This window comes from Strix aluco, chromosome 2 (assembly GCF_031877795.1).
Source record: "Strix aluco isolate bStrAlu1 chromosome 2, bStrAlu1.hap1, whole genome shotgun sequence".
NCBI lineage: Eukaryota > Metazoa > Chordata > Aves > Strigiformes > Strigidae > Strix > Strix aluco.
The window spans coordinates 36,026,201-36,044,754 of NC_133932.1; the positions used below are offsets into that span (position 1 = coordinate 36,026,201).

At 40.2% G+C, this 18,554-nt stretch overlaps 1 protein-coding gene across 7 annotated transcripts in view; it reads left to right on the top strand.

Annotated features, from left to right (window-relative positions):
- The window catches only part of DOP1B (DOP1 leucine zipper like protein B), a 55,803-nt gene extending 39,220 nt beyond the window's left edge, over window positions 1-16,583 (top strand). For 5 of the 7 annotated variants that reach the window (XM_074814319.1, XM_074814320.1, XM_074814318.1 and 2 more), the window contains 14 exons: window positions 526-581; window positions 1,405-1,509; window positions 1,596-1,662; window positions 2,783-2,924; window positions 3,306-3,388; window positions 3,617-3,726; window positions 9,678-9,824; window positions 10,245-10,306; window positions 11,231-11,359; window positions 11,873-12,009; window positions 12,361-12,416; window positions 12,847-12,996; window positions 13,451-13,580; window positions 14,274-16,583. In XM_074814319.1, the coding sequence (XP_074670420.1) occupies window positions 526-581; window positions 1,405-1,509; window positions 1,596-1,662; window positions 2,783-2,924; window positions 3,306-3,388; window positions 3,617-3,726; window positions 9,678-9,824; window positions 10,245-10,306; window positions 11,231-11,359; window positions 11,873-12,009; window positions 12,361-12,416; window positions 12,847-12,996; window positions 13,451-13,580; window positions 14,274-14,531 (1,632 nt within the window). In that variant the 3' untranslated portion in view covers window positions 14,532-16,583. Of the gene's footprint in view, window positions 1-525; window positions 582-1,404; window positions 1,510-1,595; window positions 1,663-2,782; window positions 2,925-3,305; window positions 3,389-3,616; window positions 3,727-3,812; window positions 4,224-9,677; window positions 9,825-10,244; window positions 10,307-11,230; window positions 11,360-11,872; window positions 12,010-12,360; window positions 12,417-12,846; window positions 12,997-13,450; window positions 13,581-14,273 lie in introns of those variants that run through there. The other 2 variants (XR_012621891.1, XM_074814323.1) reach the window with 2 other exon arrangements.
- Window positions 16,584-18,554: the final 1,971 nt, after the last annotated feature.

Consider the following 18,554-nt stretch of genomic DNA (forward strand, 5'->3'; position numbering starts at 1 on the left):
TTAGAATGTGGGTTTCTGTGTTTTGAGCCAACAATGTAAGTAAGTTCTTCAGAATATTTTGCTAGAGAAGTTGCTGGTAATGAAAAGGTATGAGGTCCTCCAGTACCAAAGGTGATGACAATTTTTGTAAAGCTGCTGCAGATATACAACACAGTGATGCATTTCTCTCTCTCCCCTTACCTGATCAGTTAGAAATAGTTCACACTGAGTCTACTATCTTCCAACTGGCTTTCAAGGAAACCAGTTTTGCTACCATGCACACCATTGTAGGAGCTCCTACAGCTCTGAATAAACCGTAGCAGATATTCCAAAGTAATGTGCCTGCTTCTGGACAAGAGTCCTGTACTAGAATTCCCTCATACTGCTGTATAGATAGTTTTGTCATAGTTGGTCACCTGTTTGAGTACAGGAGTACCTATTGGCTTCTAAGAAGGGTGTGCTAACCATTGAACACAAGTGTTCAACAGCTTGGATCTTCTTTTTTTTCTGATGGCAGATAATGGCCGTTTTGCTTTTATTTTTCAGAAATCTTCTCTTGTAGATATTCCAGTGCTGCAGTTCAGTTATGCTTTCATTCAAAGGTAATTCAGTCATTATAAAAGAGAATTTTCTGTTTGACTCTAGGATAACAGCCAGCATCACTATTTCTGCTTTACTTTGATCTTCATGTCACAACGTCACAGAACATCTTCATGTAGGAAATGGTTATTGCCACTTCGTTGTTAAGTAACAGATAGACACAAAATAACTGGGCTATGACATTATGTTCCATTGATCTGTTGATAATGCCAGTCTGAAAGCCTTATTTTATACTAATAGCGCAACATACTTCAGGCATCTCATGAGCAAGATACTTACATAATTTCTTATGATCTTTCTCTGTATCTGTTCTGTGTTGCCAGATGAATGGATAGAGAAGTTCTAAATTAATAAACTGCTATGGTTGCAGTCTGTGCTGGACAGGCAGTGGTCAGGCAGCTGATTAGAAATATTCCTTTGATCAAAACTCTTCTTCACATACTTGGCTTTTCTCATATGGAAGCCTTATATGAGACTGTACAATATACTGTATGTGATAAGCTATGGAGATAAAGTAAGCTGGCATGCAGTGGAGTGGTTAGCTAAACTATTCCTTTACATCCCCTTAAGACCCAGCACTCTTACAGTGCTGGCTGGCATACTGCATGTGCTGCTGGCATTTACTGCTGTATGCACATTGCTTGTGCTGCCGGATATTTATACCATGTTGTTGGATCAGTTAGGACGGGGCAGGTTCTAAAGGACTGATCTCGGTGGAAGCTTTTAGGCCACTAAGTTACCCATGTATGGGGTTTTTTTTGTTTCTTCCTTAACTCTAACTTCAGACTTGGGTGTGTTTTGGGTTGGGTTTTTTTTTTTTGGCAGACTGCCTGTCTCAGCCTTGCAGGAGAACTTCCAGTCCTTATTAGGACTTCTCAAAGAGTCTGTGCAGTTGAACTTGGCTCCTCCTGGACACTTTCTCCTTCTCAGGTACTGCATAAGAAAGAAGAAGGTTTATAGAGTCATTGAGTAGACCTGTCCAATTACTAACTTGGAGTGAATTCATTTTTCCACAGTACTCTGAATGACTTTGTGACTAGGACACCTACTATAGAAAACAAAAAAGACCAAAAAGACTTACAGGTACGGTATATACATGTATACCTTTTAGTTCATAAATATGGCACTGTACATCTAAGTAAAAGTGGAGATGGCCTGATCTATACTTTGTATCTGAATTTACCTGTGCTTTTAGAATGTGTAAATGTGCATCCACACATTGTGGCCTAGGCCTGGTAAATATGGGAGACTCAAATATGAGAGACGTGATGCACAGAATGTCTCTAACAAAATTTTGTCAAAAATGCATGAAATCACAGTGGTAACTATGGACTTTTCAAAGTTGTTTTCCTTGGGTAATTTTATGATTTTTCTTAGAATTTAAATCATAACACAAGTGTGATGTCATGAGTTCATATCATGTGTGTAAGTATTGAAATCTCAAAGCTATCTAGGAAAATTAGTAGCTTAATTACCCTTGAAGCTCATAGCTGCATTTGGCAACATAAATTACTGTCAGCTCACCTTTTGGGTAAAGAAGGGGTGGAGTAGAGCAGGATTCTCTTCCTATGCTGACTGTGATTTCACCAGAACAGTTTAAGCACTACCCACATGGGTGGTTTTGGCTCTGAGCCAATGTAATTGCTACCTATGAGGTGAGGCGGTGTTATGGTTACTTTAGTGTGCCAACAGAGAAATTAAGTCTTCACTTCTGCTTCAGAGACTGGCCAGCAAAATTATAATAATAATAATTAAAAGACAGTTTTGCCATGTTATCACCTTACAGCCTCTTCACAAGTGTCTTCTGCTTTGCTTTGGATACTTGGGGTTTGGTTTCCTTAGAGTGACTGGCTGATCGTGTCTTTGACAGATGACAGCTTATGTGTAAAGTGTGGCAGGACTGATGCCCAATTGACACTCTGTTAACGGTAATGGCTTACATGGGAAATCATGACTAAAACCTCTATGATAAGCTAATTTAAAGTTTTTCCTTCTCATTCTCTTGTCTGTTCTTATTTGAAGTGAGCAGTAGTTGGTTATCTTGAGAGCACAGATAGTTAAATCAGAGAAGTATTTATGTTTCTAAGAGATAGAAGCGCCTACTTCTGATCCTCCTGACATGTTCCATATAAAGAGGACTTCGGTGTATTGGATGAGTGGTGATGGCTTTCAACTGATGCCACATTGTCTTGTTATGTTATAGGAGGTGACTCAAAAAATCTTGGAGGCTGTAGGGACTGTTGCTGGTTCTTCTCTGGAACAGACTAGCTGGCTGAGCCGGAACTTAGAAGTGAAAGCTCAGCCTCAGATTTTACCAGATGACTTCAGCATTGAAGATGTGAACGGTAATGTGGTTTTGTCTGACTTTCCACCGCTTTTTCTCTTCTGCTTAAGTCAGTGAGGATTACAAGGTGTTTGATAGTGTGTGGTTTGCATAAGAAGGGAGTAATACAGACAAAATGTAAAACCGAAAGTGTGCATTATCCTCCAATGTCAACCTAAGCAGGTTGTGTATTATACAGAGGAAAACATATTGCAGGTGCATGCAATACATGCGACAGAACAGCATGGGGCATGAGGTATGTCATTGTGGCAACATGCCCAGAAGCATTTCACTGTAATACCAATATGCAAATAACAGTTCTGTTTGGAAAGAAAATTAGCAAACAGCAAAATTTAAACATGTCTTGTCCAAAGGGAAAACTAAATGATTTTGCCTCTTTTAGATACCTCAGTGGCGCCATCCTCAATGGTTTCTGCCTCTGCTCCTTCAATATACAGTGTCCAAGCTCTTTCTCTCCTTGCGGAAGTAAGTAGGAACAGTTTTGTAGTTGTTGCTCTCATCTGTGAGATGGTTGTTTATTGATATTATTGAGCAGAGTAATACATAGGTTTGTCTGGTAGATTAAATGGGAGCTTATATCTTTATTGAGGCATCCCATGTGCACACACATTCTAGCCTGAAGTATGGCATGCTTTCCCCTTTTGTCAGAAATACCAACTAAAGGTTGTAAGAGACATTCTTTTCATTTTTAAGGTTCTTGCTTCTCTTTTGGACATGGTTTACCGGAGCGACGAGAAGGAGAAAGCTGTGCCATTGATTTCACGTTTGCTTTATTATGTGTTTCCTTATCTACGCAATCACAGGTGACTTCTCTCTCTGCACATGTTCTTTTTCTTACATCTGATTTTTTTGACCACACTGTAAGACTTTTGTTTTTTCTTCTTCTCAGGAGTGCTTAATAGCCAAGGGGAATTGTAAGAGTTGGAGACCTGAGATACAAAATCTCACATAAATAATTTTCTAATTTAGTTGCTAACTGTATAGGACAGAGAAGTATGTTCTCCCCTTCCTGTACCATACAGTTGATCTTTTGCCCTAGGAAAAAAGTCTCATTTTATTCTCATTAACAAGTGAAATTTTCCTCAAGGAAGGGCAACTTCCTTTACAAACCTTAGCCCTGTAAAGCTCCTGTGCTCAGACACTGCTGTCCTGAATCACACAACAGAAGAGCTTCTCTCTCCACTCACTGTGGAAGACCTAAGGAGTGAGGCACAGTTAGTTAAAATAAACCTCTGGAATATGTTTCACCACCCTCTTCCTGCTGTTCACACACACGTGCCTCCCAACTGGAAGAGCACAGGTAATGAGCATAACTAATTGGTATTTGGGCCGGTAGGATTTTGTAACAATTATTTTGCCAAGTTGCTAGCTGAAGAGTCACTGAGCCTGTCAGCTGTTCTAAATTCTCTGTGCCTTAGTTTTCTGGTGATCTTACAGCTTGAATGATGACCCGTCCTCCGCAGTAGGGTAATACAAAACTTCCCTTTTGGGAGGATTATCTTACATTTCCAATAAGTTTATGCTAATAATGCTAAATCCCTTCTTATCATAGACATCTAAGAGTAGTCTGTCAACCCTGCCATACCACATGTTTGCAGCATTAGAGACATTGCCATGTTCTGCATTAAATTGTGGTTTTGTGCTTTTAGAGTGTTTTTCCTGACCATTCTTTTTCCTGCAATGGGTGATCAGAATTCAGGATAATACTTGGTGACTACGTTAACATTAGCAATTTAATTAGAGCAGTAGTGTAGTTTTGAAGTGAATCTCTTGATTTGTCTCCATTTATGAAAAGCTGGATCGGTATGCCAAGCAGTTTTAGTGCATGAACTAAATTCCTTTTGGAGGAAACTAATAGAAGCTGCTATACAAAAGTGACCCATCAAGGCTCGCTAATTCCTGACTGCACTGCTGTGAGGAGATCTTGCTCATACGTACCAGATGTGCCAGCAGAAGGCTGTCAAACTTGGGACATCCTGAAGCTGTTCTTGTGAGCCAAGTTATCCTGCCCTACTGCTTCTGTCTACTGCGGGCCCTTAGCTGTTCACTGCAACTGATACCTGTCTTTCTGCTGCTTCTTCCTTATCCTTCTGGGTTTCTTCTGACATGTCATCCCTTGCTATTTTATCTGCCCTGTTGCCTTTCTCCACTGCTGAATGCTATTGCTTTTATTGTCCTTTACTATCATTGCTTTTCAATTTCTGCCAATTCTGCCAACCTTTTCTGCCTGTTGGGGAAGAAGGGTGACAAGGAAACAGTGCCACTGCTGAGTCTTTCCTGTGAAGTGATCAAAAGTTTGTTGGTAGTCTGGATGAAGACCAGAACAGCAATCAGAGATGAGGAACAGCACAGCAGACATGTGTCCACTGCAGAAAGCTGGAAGAAATCTTCGAGTACCTGCTCACCGCCAAGCCTGCAGCCCATTTCAACTCAAGTCTGAGGATCACCATGCAGTAGTATCTAGAGGGGTGCATACTGTCCCTGAACCCTACAGGACAATCTGGCCAGGGGCACATCCGTGGACCCTTTTCATCCACAGACTCCTTTCCACACCACAGCTGGCTTCAGGAGAGCTGTTGGTTAAAACCCAGGTATGTGTACAGATGTTCATTTTAATGGTGACTTTGTGAGTGAATTAATTAATGCTTTCATTTTTGGTGGAAATTAAGGTATTTTGTTCAGACCAGTAGCGTAGCTCTATGAATCATTGCTTTGACCGCAAAGGTTGCTTTGTCTTTAGAAGAAGTTGCCCTGGAACCATGAGATGTGATATAAATCTTCCATGTATCAGTCACCTGTTTCAGAAACCATGGGTTCTGCCCGTGGGCCTGCCTCGGGCCAGGCTGGGGCTCAGCTGTGTGCACAGCACCTGGGGATAATGCAGCCCCCTCCAGGCTCCTGCGGTAAGAGCATGCTGCCAGGGTCTTTTCCCCACCAGGCAGGGCAGGCTGATGGTCTGGTGCCGGCAGCGTTTATTCAGAGCATAAAGCAGTCTCTTAACTGAGGAGCCATGGAGTGTTGTGGTGACACTCAATTTGCTTTGCATACAAATAAGCCACAAATATCACTGTCTGTCCCACCGTTGCCCAGGCACTGGCAGTGGGCATCAGTAATGCAGCCTCACCTGCGAGGCTTCGACTCCACAGGGCACAAAGCATGGTACTGCCCTTGTCCCTGGTTGTGGCAGACAGCCTGCTGCGGGCACTCAGCTGGGGCCATGCATCTCCCATGGTTTTAGGAGTAAAAGGGACACTGTCACGTCTACTGACATGTCATTGCTGCTCACAGAGCTCTGAATCCATGGCATGTCCTAACCTTATCCAGCAAACGTCTGTGTTGAGGATTCTGAGTATTGATTGCAGGTAGAGGGACATCCCATACTGTTGCATGTCCCCTCAAGCACACAGCCCTAGGTTATTCCTTGGTCTGGGCAGGCAGGAGCATGGCATGGAGCACATTGAGAGCACACACTGACAGGAGGTCCTCTCTGTGCTCAAAAGCCTTAATCTTGGCTCCTTGAAGAAAACCAGAAGCTAGGAGGAGGAAGGCCACAGACAAGAAACTATCATGTATCCTAAAAGGCACTCGGGGACTGATGAGTTTGCTCTTCTCTCCTCCACAGAGTCCTGCGAGGAGGGAGTTGCAGTGGATGTCACTCCTCCTTGTTCCCATGCCACTGTGGGCAGGAGGCAGTACGCACCCCACGGGGCTACCTTTGAGCACCCAGAGGCCAAGATGGTGCTGCAGAGAGAGGAAGATGATGGAAGCTGTAGTGGAAAGGCATCTGCAGGATGCTGAGCATGACTGACATGGCTCACATGATACCAGACTGGCAAAAGCCTGGGAGCAGGAGGCTCTGAAGAGATGGGAGAAGGACAGCCCCAGCAGGAGGACCACTGAACTATCTTCCCTGGCAGTGGTGGTTGTTGGGCACTTGCTGGAAGAAGCAGCTCTGCCTGCTGCATGGCTGATGGCTGTGCGGACAGCAGAGCCCCCATCCATGTGTGCAAGTCAGGTTGGAAGGGTGAGATCTAGTAAGAGGCATGGAGACTATAAGGCCCTTTCCTGCCCTCTCCATTCCCACCAGCATTGTGCTAGTTTGGCCTTGTTGGCCGAATTCTGTTAATTATGTGTCTGTATGGACCCTGTTGGCCCACAGGGGAACATACATGGTTGTGTTTGTCCTCTCCTCTTTTTCCATTCTGGTAAGGTATGAGCTGTATTTCCCCCAGGAACTGAAATCTGTTGTTTGGGCTTTGTGACAGCTGTTTCTGTTTAGCTATAGGTGTTTCTCCCATCTAGGTTTTTGGCCTTAACTTAAAGCTCCCCTTTCTGTGTATGTTAGGTAATGGAAAGAGGCTGTGGGATGGGGCCGCAGAACACTGGACAGGTCACAGGACCCATCATGAAGTAGAAAGAGTACAATATCTCCCTACACTCTGCATTTTTTTTCAGCCAAAAGCATAGGTATGGGAGAGATGGATGATATCCTCTGTCAGCTGAACAGTATAACCCCTTTCCCACAGGGACAGGAGGAGGGAGAGGAGAATGTTTCCTTTCTGTGTGGGTTTCCTTCTATCTTCCAGGGCCTTATCAGCTGGTCCTGCTTCCTCAGCCTTTCTCAGGCATCCCCTCCCCACCCCGTTTCTCCCAGTGCTATTCACAGATCTCTTAGAAGGCAAATCCTCCTTTGTGGCAGGAAGCAACCCTCTTCTTCCCTTCCCTGCTTGCCCCCAGTTCTGCTTATCTGAGTTGCAGCTGCTCCTGCTGTAGCAGGTGTCAGGCTTCCCCTCCTCCTGGCTGCCACCTTTTGGCTACTACGTTTTTCTGAGCAGAACAATCTATACTGAGGTGTGGGAGAGCATCACCCACAGCTCGCAGGGGTCAGGGAGGGAAGGGAGATTGTCTCAAGCGTTATTAGGTCACAATCAAAACCATGAGCTGATATACAGCAAAGAGAAAAAAAAAAGGTGTAGAGAGTCAGGGAAGATATAACCAGAGTAATCAAGCATGCCTAAAGGGGATGATGGGTTGAGTGTCGCTGGGAACTGAGCAAGTAAAGTCAGCAAGCCTCAGGGTGCAGCAGGGGTGGAAGACATTTCCATGCTCCCTCTCAAGGGGGATTGATTAAAAATGATGCAGAGAAATTCTGGGAAGCTATTCTTTTCTATTCATTATATTTGTGCATTTTTCATTGTATCTACTGCAATGTCTTCTACCTACTTCAACCCTAACCAAGTCAGTCAGATTCTTGATCTATTGAGTGTATGTCACTCTTGTTGACCAGGGCATATACCATCATGCACACATATCTGATACCCTCACCATTTGCAGAAGATATTGAAAAGACTGCATACAGACACCACTGAAACTGTTTCTGGAATGCTGTTGTCACCCTGCTGTGCTGGGCCTGCTGTGAGCCAGCGGCTGCAAGCCAAACACTCGTTCCATCTCTGCCCTGTGTGTGGAAATGCACAGTTAAAATTGGCATGGACAGCACTGCTGTCAGGATGTGAACTGGTACAGGGGATAAATAATGACTTCTGCAATGCAAATGGAGATCTGAACGCCAGGAGTCAGCTGGCTTTTTTTTTTTTTTTAACTTGAAAGGATTATACTACCATCCCCTTTGATCTGACAGATGGTTCAAAAGACATAAGCCTCAGAGTCCTGATGAAGTTGCTGAGATGCCTACAGATGTCCCTTGATGATTCTCCAGTGTCAGCCTGGCAAGGCCAGCAGTCCATCTCAGCTGTATAGCCATAACCATAGTGAGATGGTTACTAGTTAAGAATGTGAAGCCTCCATCAGGCCCAAAGATGTGCTGGATGATTTTCATGTTGCTCTTATGTGCTGCTCAGCAGTTGGACTATAACCTCCAAGACTGTCTTCATGCCCCTGTCCTCCCCAGCTTGGCAGGAGCTTGGTTGCAGGGCTCCACAAAAAAGCAATAGCCTCCCCCTTGAAAACACAGGGGCTGCTGAAGCCTTCTGTGAAGGTGTGGTGCCACCTCACAACAGAGGACCTTGACAGCATCCCTTCTCAACCAAAAGTCACATTCCTGCCAGTTTGAGCACCACCTCACCAATCCGAAACCTTTTTTCAGCTGTGGGCAAAGCAGTTACCGTAGCAAGGATTTGTAGCAGGATGCTGCTTGGCATCTGTGTCTTCAGTGAAACTGAGGTGCCAGAGGACAAGCAACAGTTCATGCAGTCTCTTCACCTTGCTCCTACCAGTTTCGACCTGAGCCCCATGCTCCTTTCCTACTGCGCCTTGTAGAGCATGGTGTCCAGATTTGTGGTGGCATGGTGCATAGGGCAGCAGAAGGAGAAAAAGGCTTATGTGTGAGATTTTTATACAGGTGATGACATGAGAACTGATGCATGTTACCTGGGTGACAGATGAAGTCTAGTGTAGTACCTTCCAAAGGGGGCTGCTGACAAGAATTCAAAGCTTATTGGAAACTTTTGAGGAAGTTTTGAACCACGTCTGTAGTGGAGACAGGCAGTACTGTGATACATCTAATCTGAAAATATCTCTCCAAACCAGGTACACTGGAAATGGGAGGAGTTTCTGCACAAACTCTTTTGATCTACTGCTCTGCTGCTGCTCCAAGTTATGAGCTAATGTTGACATAGCCTGTTACTGAGAGAATTTGGTTAGAAGTTCTGGGGAACCCCAGAGTTAATTTTCTGGTTACATAAACTTCACTTAAAAAATATATATATTTATCACTATTGTTCTCTTCCCCCAGTGCCTACAACATTCCGAGTTTTCGTGCTGGTGCTCAGTTGCTCAGCTCATTGAGTGGATATGCCTATACCAAGCGAGCGTGGAAAAAGGAAGTTGTCGAGTTGTATATGGATCCAGCTTTCTTCCAGATGGACACTTCATGCACTCAGTAAGACATGAGATTGCAGCACTCCAAGATTCTATCTTAATTTGCAAAGAAAGGCTTTAAAGGAGAATGGCTAGTATTGGAAAGAAAATTCTGTTTAGCACTTTCTTACAGAATGTAATAATGATAAAAATGGGTCTCAACAACTAACTCTACTAATGCATTATAAGCACTGAAGTTTTCATTATACTGCAGAAGAATAAACTTGTCTCATGCTGATATTCCCTTTAGTGGTTAGGGAGCTGCATACAGTAGAGCTGGAGGACCTAGAATGCAGTGTGAGTTAAACCAGATAAGAGTCTGCATATTGAATACCATTTGGAAACTGTTTCCTTGTACGAAATGTTTGACCAAAATATTTTTTGAGGTGAATCTATACCAAAGCTTTCTCTGGTTACCTAATTCCTTCTATATCTTATTCAGTTGGAGATCCATTATTGATCATCTTCTAACACACGAGAAAACTATGTTTAAAGATTTGATGAGTAAGTATCAGCTACTGATAACTTATTTCTACATTAATTTGAAATCTATTTGCATTTGAGCTATTGGGTACATTTTTAATATACTAAAGTATCGATAAAATGCAGACAATGTATTTGCATAATTGAGTATGTTGTCAACTTTATTCACAGCTAAAAGCTGTGCTAAGTTAATTCTGTATTTTGGTCACATCTAAAACACCCCATAAGTATTTTTGTTCTAGAAATGCTAATTGAACTCCTGCATTCACATTTTGCTATAATTTTAAGTTACTGAACTGTGACCTTTTGCAGCTGTTCCCTGTTAGAAAGCAAGGAGACTTTGGCTAACTTTTCAGGTGTGTGTATATTGGCATCGAGGTGTAGGAATGTGATGCACCAGTACAGCAAACCTTTGAGCAACATGCTTTGGCCTCTAATTCAGGCTTGAGGAGAGTATAGAAGAAAGTGGGTGAAGGGGTGGGATAGAGCCCCTTAAATTTGTATGAAGCTTCAAAAGAAAAAGCAGCTTTAGTCTCTTTTTCAGGTCTTTTAAAACAATATTTGAAGGGTTACAGTGCAAGATTAATTCATAATGCACTTTATTTTAACAATATGTATTTTTAAACTTTCTCCTTTTTTTTCTCAGTAAGTCTTAAAGCTCTGAGATCTATGGATTTAGGAGACTGAAAAGAGGGGAAGATTCATGAACATAAGGGCAGAAACAGGGGTTCAAAATACTGGATGGCCTCATTGGAGCTGCAGTGCTTCTTTCATATATAATTTTTCTGCTAGCGTGAGCAGATCTGGATCAACACCAATTTATTATTCCAATTAGTAGACCTAAAGAGAGTTTTTCTTTTCAAAATATTTCTGAACATAGGAATTGTTTTCAGCCCAAAACACAAGAAGTCTTTATAGGGTAGGTAATACTTATCTCTGTTACAGATATGCAGAGCAGCGCCTTAAAACTGTACCCAAGTTTTGAGCAAAAAGCAATGTTGTTAAAGCGGCAAGCTTTTGCTGTCTTTAGTGGAGAGATTGATCAGTATCATCTCTATCTTCCCTTAATACAAGGTAAGATTTTTAATTTCACCTATTTTTTTTTCAGCTGTAACACATACATAAATTGTGTAAGAAAGGAATGTCACCGATTTTCCAACACATACTTCAATTTTTAAAAAGTTTTTAACAAAATTTACGATGCTGTGAATCTCTGAATTCTAACAAATAAATAATCTCATTAAGAGGGAGACAGGAATCCAGGTTTCAAAGCCTTTGGTCTGGAAATATAACTGGAAACATGATTATTTTGTGGCAATCTTCCAGACACTCTTGGACTGTTGTTGTTCTCCTTAAATGTCAGTTTTGACAAAATTTTGCCCAGTATAAAACCACCATGTCTACGGACTTTTTCTGAATCACAGTTTTGTTAATAGAGTGCAAGGGACTCAACCCCAAACCGGTGATAAAGCACAAATTTTGTTTTGCCAGCTTCTACATTTTTTATTTTCTGAAACAACACATGTTTAGGAAAATACTACTCTTTTTTGGTTGGTTGGTTTTTTACCTTTTTAATGTTTATTTCAGAACGATTGACCGAGAACCTCCGTGTTGGGCAGACTTCTATAGTTGCTGCACAGATGTTTCTCTTCTTCAGGGTTCTTTTGTTAAGGATTTCTCCTCAGCATCTAACCTCATTGTGGCCAATTATGGTAACTGAATTGGTAAGGAATAAATAGTTATTTGAAACTAATTAGTTTGTGTTTTGTCCCTTTTCACCTTTTTCTTCCTCCCAAATACACCCCTTGTTTGAAAAAGGAAATGTTTTCATAGTTTCGCAGTAGGCTTATAATTTGGGAAAAGAATTAACATTGTCATTAGGAAATACCTTGTTGATTAACTTTGTTGTTGTTGCTACTGTAATCTCTTGCATGATTTGTTAATTTGTAGCAAGTCATAAGAGTACATTAAGAGTCCTTATGTATTAAGTTCCTTATACTACATGAAGCATATCTTTTTTGTGATTGAGTTGTATGAACATTTCAGCATCCCATAAATAATTTATTTCTTTAAAGATTCAGACATTTCTACAGCTGGAAGAAGATTTAACTGAGGAAGATGAACCATCAAAGTAAGAATTACCATTTGTCTGATAGAAAACTTGGGAAACCTGATAATGATTGTGCTTGTTCACTATCTGCAATTTTTTAATTAATTAATTAATTCTCTGGGATAGGGAGGAGACAACAGGATAGCTAAAATAGCAATATGTTCAAAAAACTTAAGTACCACTTATTAGTTGCATACAAAAATAGAAGAGGTGCTAAGTCAGCATTTGAATATTTTAACATGTTGCCATTTTTAAAAAATATTTTAGATTACTTTTTCTTCTAACAGCCTTTTATATTAATCATAGTACTCATGCAGAATAAAAATAGGTTTTCTTGTGCATAAGTGCAAGTGCTCATTTGTGTAAATGTGTACATTTCTCTTTTGCTGAATGAAAAACATTTAGTGGTTTTATGTTTTAATGGTATGTTTCTTAATTGTAACTAACACAGGAGCAACAGCAAAATAAGCAAACAGAAAGTTTCAGGTGATGGCAGTGGATCTGACATACAGCAGAATGAGCTTTCCTTGTACTTATCAGCTTGTAAGTTTTTGGACACAGCACTTTCATTTCCACCTGACAGGATGCAGTTGTTTCAAATGTAAGTCCTCTAATTACTTACCTGTTCTCCAGGTTGTTACCATTCTTATCCTTTAAAGTAATTCCAGATTGATTTTCTTCTAGACTTAATTTTGCCATCAGAAGTGCAAATGTTGATACTTAGACAAATGTAATTTGGGGCATTTGTCAGTGTAGGAGGATTTCACCATCCTCATTAGGAGGTTCTCTAACCTGGAGAAACTGGGAGAAGAGGAAGATGGAGACTGTTCTTTGTTTTCCTTTTGCACACACTCGGGATTATTTTGGAGCCAGCTGCACTGAAATACTGACATGATAGTAACGTCCTTGTTCATTAAGTTTGGCTCTGGTAGTAGCATAAAATTATAGTTATGACAGCTCTTTCTGTAAACAAACCAGAGCTCTACTAAACTATGTATGATCCAAACAAGGATTTTTATTCCCTGTCTTCCTATCAAGTAATCCATTTGTTTCAGGTACAAATGGGCATTTGTCCCAGAGGTGGACACAGAGTCATCTACTGTGACCTCTCATCTGGTAGAAAATCACCAGGAATGCAAACCACACATTATAAGAATCATGGATCTGCTGAAGATGAGATATGGGGTAAAGAAAGAATGTTTCACTTGAATCTTTTTTTTTTTTTTAATCCATTAACTTACTTTTCTAAACAAGTGACAAGATATTAAGTTAGGCAAGAGGTTTTTAGATATTCTAATAAAATTAATGAGGCTTTTAGAAATTAGAGGCTTTTAGAAATTATCTGCCTGCTTTCACATATATGTCTTGAAGGTGTCAGATTGCTTTTGAGTGCAAGGGAACAACAGACAGTTTTCCTGTTGTTCCCTTAAATCTGCCCACAACCACCCAGTGAAAACAATTTATCTCAGACAGGACCAGTATTTATAAAAAAGAGCATGCTTGCTTCGTCAAAAAAGTTTACCATAATAGCATTTTAAATTACCATTAAAGTTTCATATTAATTCTTCCAGAAAAGGAAATAGGGGCATTAGTGTTTATCAGAGATATCTCTGTATTCTGTTGTTGTTTGATATCTAATTCTGAAGGCTAGTTCAAATTTGCAGTGTTCTGAACTTCTGAGACTTTCATTTAATGGAACCTTGAATCCAAATACGGAAGTAACTCAGTATACCATCTCTACCATTTATATTGTGATACCGTTGTAGGTTGTGGATCTCTTAGTATGAAAAAAGTGTATAGTACAGGGTTCAGACAAGCCATAACAACATTGTTTCTTCATGCAAAACCTTCAGTAAATCCCTGTTTGTTTGTTTACAGGAAACAAACAACACTGAGGGAATTTCCAAGAAGCACAAATTTCCTCTTTTGAACTTCCGCTCTGTATCTAGCATCACCCAGCTTATGCCCTTCTTCAAGACTCTCTGTTGCGCGTTTACAACAAGCAGGAGTGAATCCCAGAATTCACATACTTCTGCATCTCTCTCTGTGGACTATGTTGGCAGTAATGGCATAAAGATCTTGCAACAGCTTGAAGAGAGTGTTGAATGTGACTTCCTTGAAAACATGGAAAGTTAAGCCACACGTTGGACACTTGGCTCGCGGTGAATAAATAGCGAAAAAAGGGAAAACTTTACTGAAATTCTCTTCTTTTTTCCCCAGTTTTGAAACTACATTTTGGGTTTTCTTCCTGCAGTTGTGGAGTGCTCTTCAATAATCCAAGCTTCTGAGTTGGTGTTAAAAAGCAGGATTCTTCAGTTCCTGTGGGAGAAACAAAAAAGTACAGTTTAGTGGTAATTTATCATAGTTACTGTATTCTTTTACTTGTTTTCAATGTGAAGGATTAAAGAGATTTTGTAAATAAAGGAAGAATATTTTTGACTTGGTGAAAGTAGCAACTGTACCATTTATCCAGTAACTTCTCAAGTATGTATTTTAAACTGCTTTTGGAACTATGTTCTAAAAGTAAATTTAAGAAAAAGCTAATATTGCATGTCAGTGTACAGTCAGTTTGCATATAAGCCATTTCCTGAGGTTAAAGCCTGCTTCTACTTCTCCTTTCTTTAACTTGTCCTAAAACTTACCAACTTCTATACAAATCACCTAAACTTCAAACAGATGTATTTTATAAGTCTTAGCATTGTGCAAATAACTGCAGACTTACCATGTTTGTAATTTCAACTCTGTACTATAACAGCATTCTTCAGGATTAGTGATTCCTAAATAAAAGACAAAACATGCATAAAAGACATACCTATGCACTAACATTTTGTAATTTACATTATTTGAGGGGTTCTTATTTTAATTAATTGACTAAAAATACTCTAATTGATTTTTTTTATTTAAAAAACTTCTTTCAGTGACTAAGGTCACTTTGCAACTTCTGAAATGCAACTAAATGAAGATAATTCTGTAAAGATATAAATTACTGTATACCAACAGCCCAATTAAAATGAAAATAAAATTCTTTTTTTTAAAGAACACTTTTTATAGAAAATAATATATTTGGCTGTTCCAAGGTGTTAAAAGAGGTAGGGAGATCATCACAGCGCCATGACTACAGTAATGCTCAAGGTGCAGCTTATTTCAGAACGGCACTGCTACCACCGCCCAGGAGGTGGGAGACAGGGATTAATTAGTTCTACCACCAAACAGCACAGCTGCATGTCTGAAGGAGGCTTCTGATGGCCAGCGGTTAAGCACCATTGTAGCAACACATACAACAAAAGGCATAGTAGAATGTTTTTTAAATGAGGAGATGGACTCCATTGAATTTTCATATTTAGTGGATTATCTGACTGAATTTGCAATGCCAATTTGTCTGGGAGGGGAGGTTTATCTTATTTTTCATGGTAAAAAGTTTTGTCTGTTCTGGTTTTTCTTAAACACCTTTGCCTCCAGAAAAATTGGTTTTGTAAGATATACCTGTAGGCTGGTATGTGCTTGAGTTATGGAACATCACAACTGAGGCAAATGTTCTGGGTACTGGAATTCACCACTCTTGTTTTTTGCTAATTAAAAAGGACATACAAAATGTGTGGTTTAATGTCACCAGGTTGCAAGGTCAGGGATTAATTTTTTTCAAAACTCACACGACAAACATGGAAGGCTACTCTGCAGTGGTTTTTACCTACAGATATATGAAGTTTTCATCTTTGCATTATAAACTAAAATAATGAAACACTGAAAAATTGCTTTATTATGATAGTACTGTAATGCTCTATGAAGGTAATAGTATAATAGTTATGCTAAACTTAAATAGCTTCTCTGCATTTTTACAGTTAAGGAAAGTGATAGACTGAAGTGTAATATTGTGTAGTCACTAAGAATTATTTGTATTGATATAATTTATTAATGATCTCTAATGCTGTTGGAATGAGCATAAGTGAAAAGTTATCCTTTTAGAGCATTACTGGAAGACTGAAACAGGATATTTTTAAAATGTTTGTGTTCATTACTTATATATCTTCAGTAATTTTTAAAGAGACTATTGCTATACTCAAGATGATTTGGTAGTTTTACTTTCAGTTTTCTGGTGGTTGCATTCCATACTTGGTTATTTCCCTTAAAATCTTGATGATATGCTGTCAAACAGGCTATTAAAATCTAAGACAACTTTTGGACATCAAACCTTTTGTTTTACATTCTCCCACAAGCTACAAACCTGTGTCTTCACATAGGTTCATCGCTAACTGGAGGTGGTGAACCAGTTATTTAGATTGAGGGTTTTGTCATCCTTCCCCTTGAAAAAGGGTATGTCCCATTCTGGCTGCCTGTACGTCAGATGTGCGGGGGATCGGACATCAGTCACTTCCTCCTCAGCTGTGGTGGTGAACTTTAAAAACAGAAATCTGTAACTTAGATCTGTATAAGTCTCGAGGATGATCTTACCTTCTACAAAAATACCACTTGCTTCTAACTTCTGCCTTCATACACTTACCTTTGTCCTGTGGTTCTGCAGATGGCTGCTTGAAATGGCCTCGGATATTTATGACTTGCAGAATCTAAATCTTAAGAAGAAAAAAGTTCTTTAAAATTTAGTATATAAGCAGATCTATCATTATAAATAGCATGTGAATAAGGAGGTAAAGGGCTCTAACTAAAAAAAATCCTACTTGGGTGGTGGAGGGGCACAGTTACATAGGCCTAATGGTACCTCTAGCAATGTAACTTTATTCCTTTTCTATATGGGGCTAACTGTAGTCATTTTACTTATGCTACTGCTGTTAAATCCACGTGAAGGAGGATTGTACTGCTCTAACACTGGTACTGCCAAAGCAGAATAAGTTAACTGTAGATGAATCTGACAAACTTTTACCTAGAACTCAGTATCAAAAACAAGAGAGAAAATGCCTTTGCTTTACTGTATAGTTCTTTGCTTGTTTTCAAAATAACCAAGCTTAGTTTTCTCTTTCGGATACTTCACCTTTGAGATAGCATAGTCACAGTGAATGATACACAGAGGGAGACATATTTAAATACTCAGAAGGATTTCATTTTCCTGAAGGAAAATCATAGTAGGTGCAACCAAGATAACTGCCAAAGAACAGCAGAACTTAAAATACAGGGCATTAAGTAATGATTAAGTGTATTCGATACTATATTTGAATGCAATTCTAATGATATTAAATGTTATTTTGAAATACCTTTTAACATGCAATTATCATTTTTCAGACTACCTTTACTGCTCACTCACCAACTGTAATTTTTACCTGATTCTGTAAAAGCTCTCAAATTCACTTTCAATGGGTGAGGGCACTGTACAGAACTCCATAGACCTCAGTTTAGATCCCAGCAGCAGCGGCTCAGTGCTAGTCTGTGCTAGCTCCTACACACGCCTAGGGAACAACTGCGCCACCACCTCACTAACCCCCTCCTCACCAGCCCCTATTGCTCCAGCTCTTACGTCCCTATCTTTTGCATTCCTAAACTTTCCACCCTGAGATCCCAGTCCTGTGGTCTTGGGAAAACTTTTCTGGATTTGTGTGTCTGGAAGAACCACATGGAGCAGATGGAGGAAGCTGCCGCTGCAGTGTCAGGAGATCTCTGATGGACCGACAGGCACTGATCCCCTTATGGAGAAAGCACCTCTCCCCAGCAAATTAGGGAGTGCTGTTGCATAATGCTTCCTCTGTGTACCAGAGCTTTCCAAACTTCAGTCTGTACATTTTTATGTTCAGGGCAAATGCCCTGAAAGTACTACCTTTTTAGTTGGGAGGAAGAAAAATTCCGTACAACTGAGCTTGAACATCTAAAGTGAGAGAAGTATGGCTTCATAGAATCATAGAATGGTTTGGGTTGGAAGGGGCCTTGTGGGAATACAAAGGAAGATTGGCAAGGAGGATTGTAAACATGCTGAAGTAACTTGCAGCTGGGATGTCAAAAAACACATATATCATACTAATTGTTGTTCGGCTTTGTGTGCTTGATGGGTAGAATGTCTGCGTTTAGATAACCTAGGCCTGTGATAGACTCAGAGGCACCTTATCAAACATCCTTGAGATTCCTGGCCTCCTGTGGGAAAGATCAAAGCACGGTGGAAAACTACTCCTGTGAAAATCCCCGATACATACAGGCGAAAGCAGCAGGTTCAAGATCTTT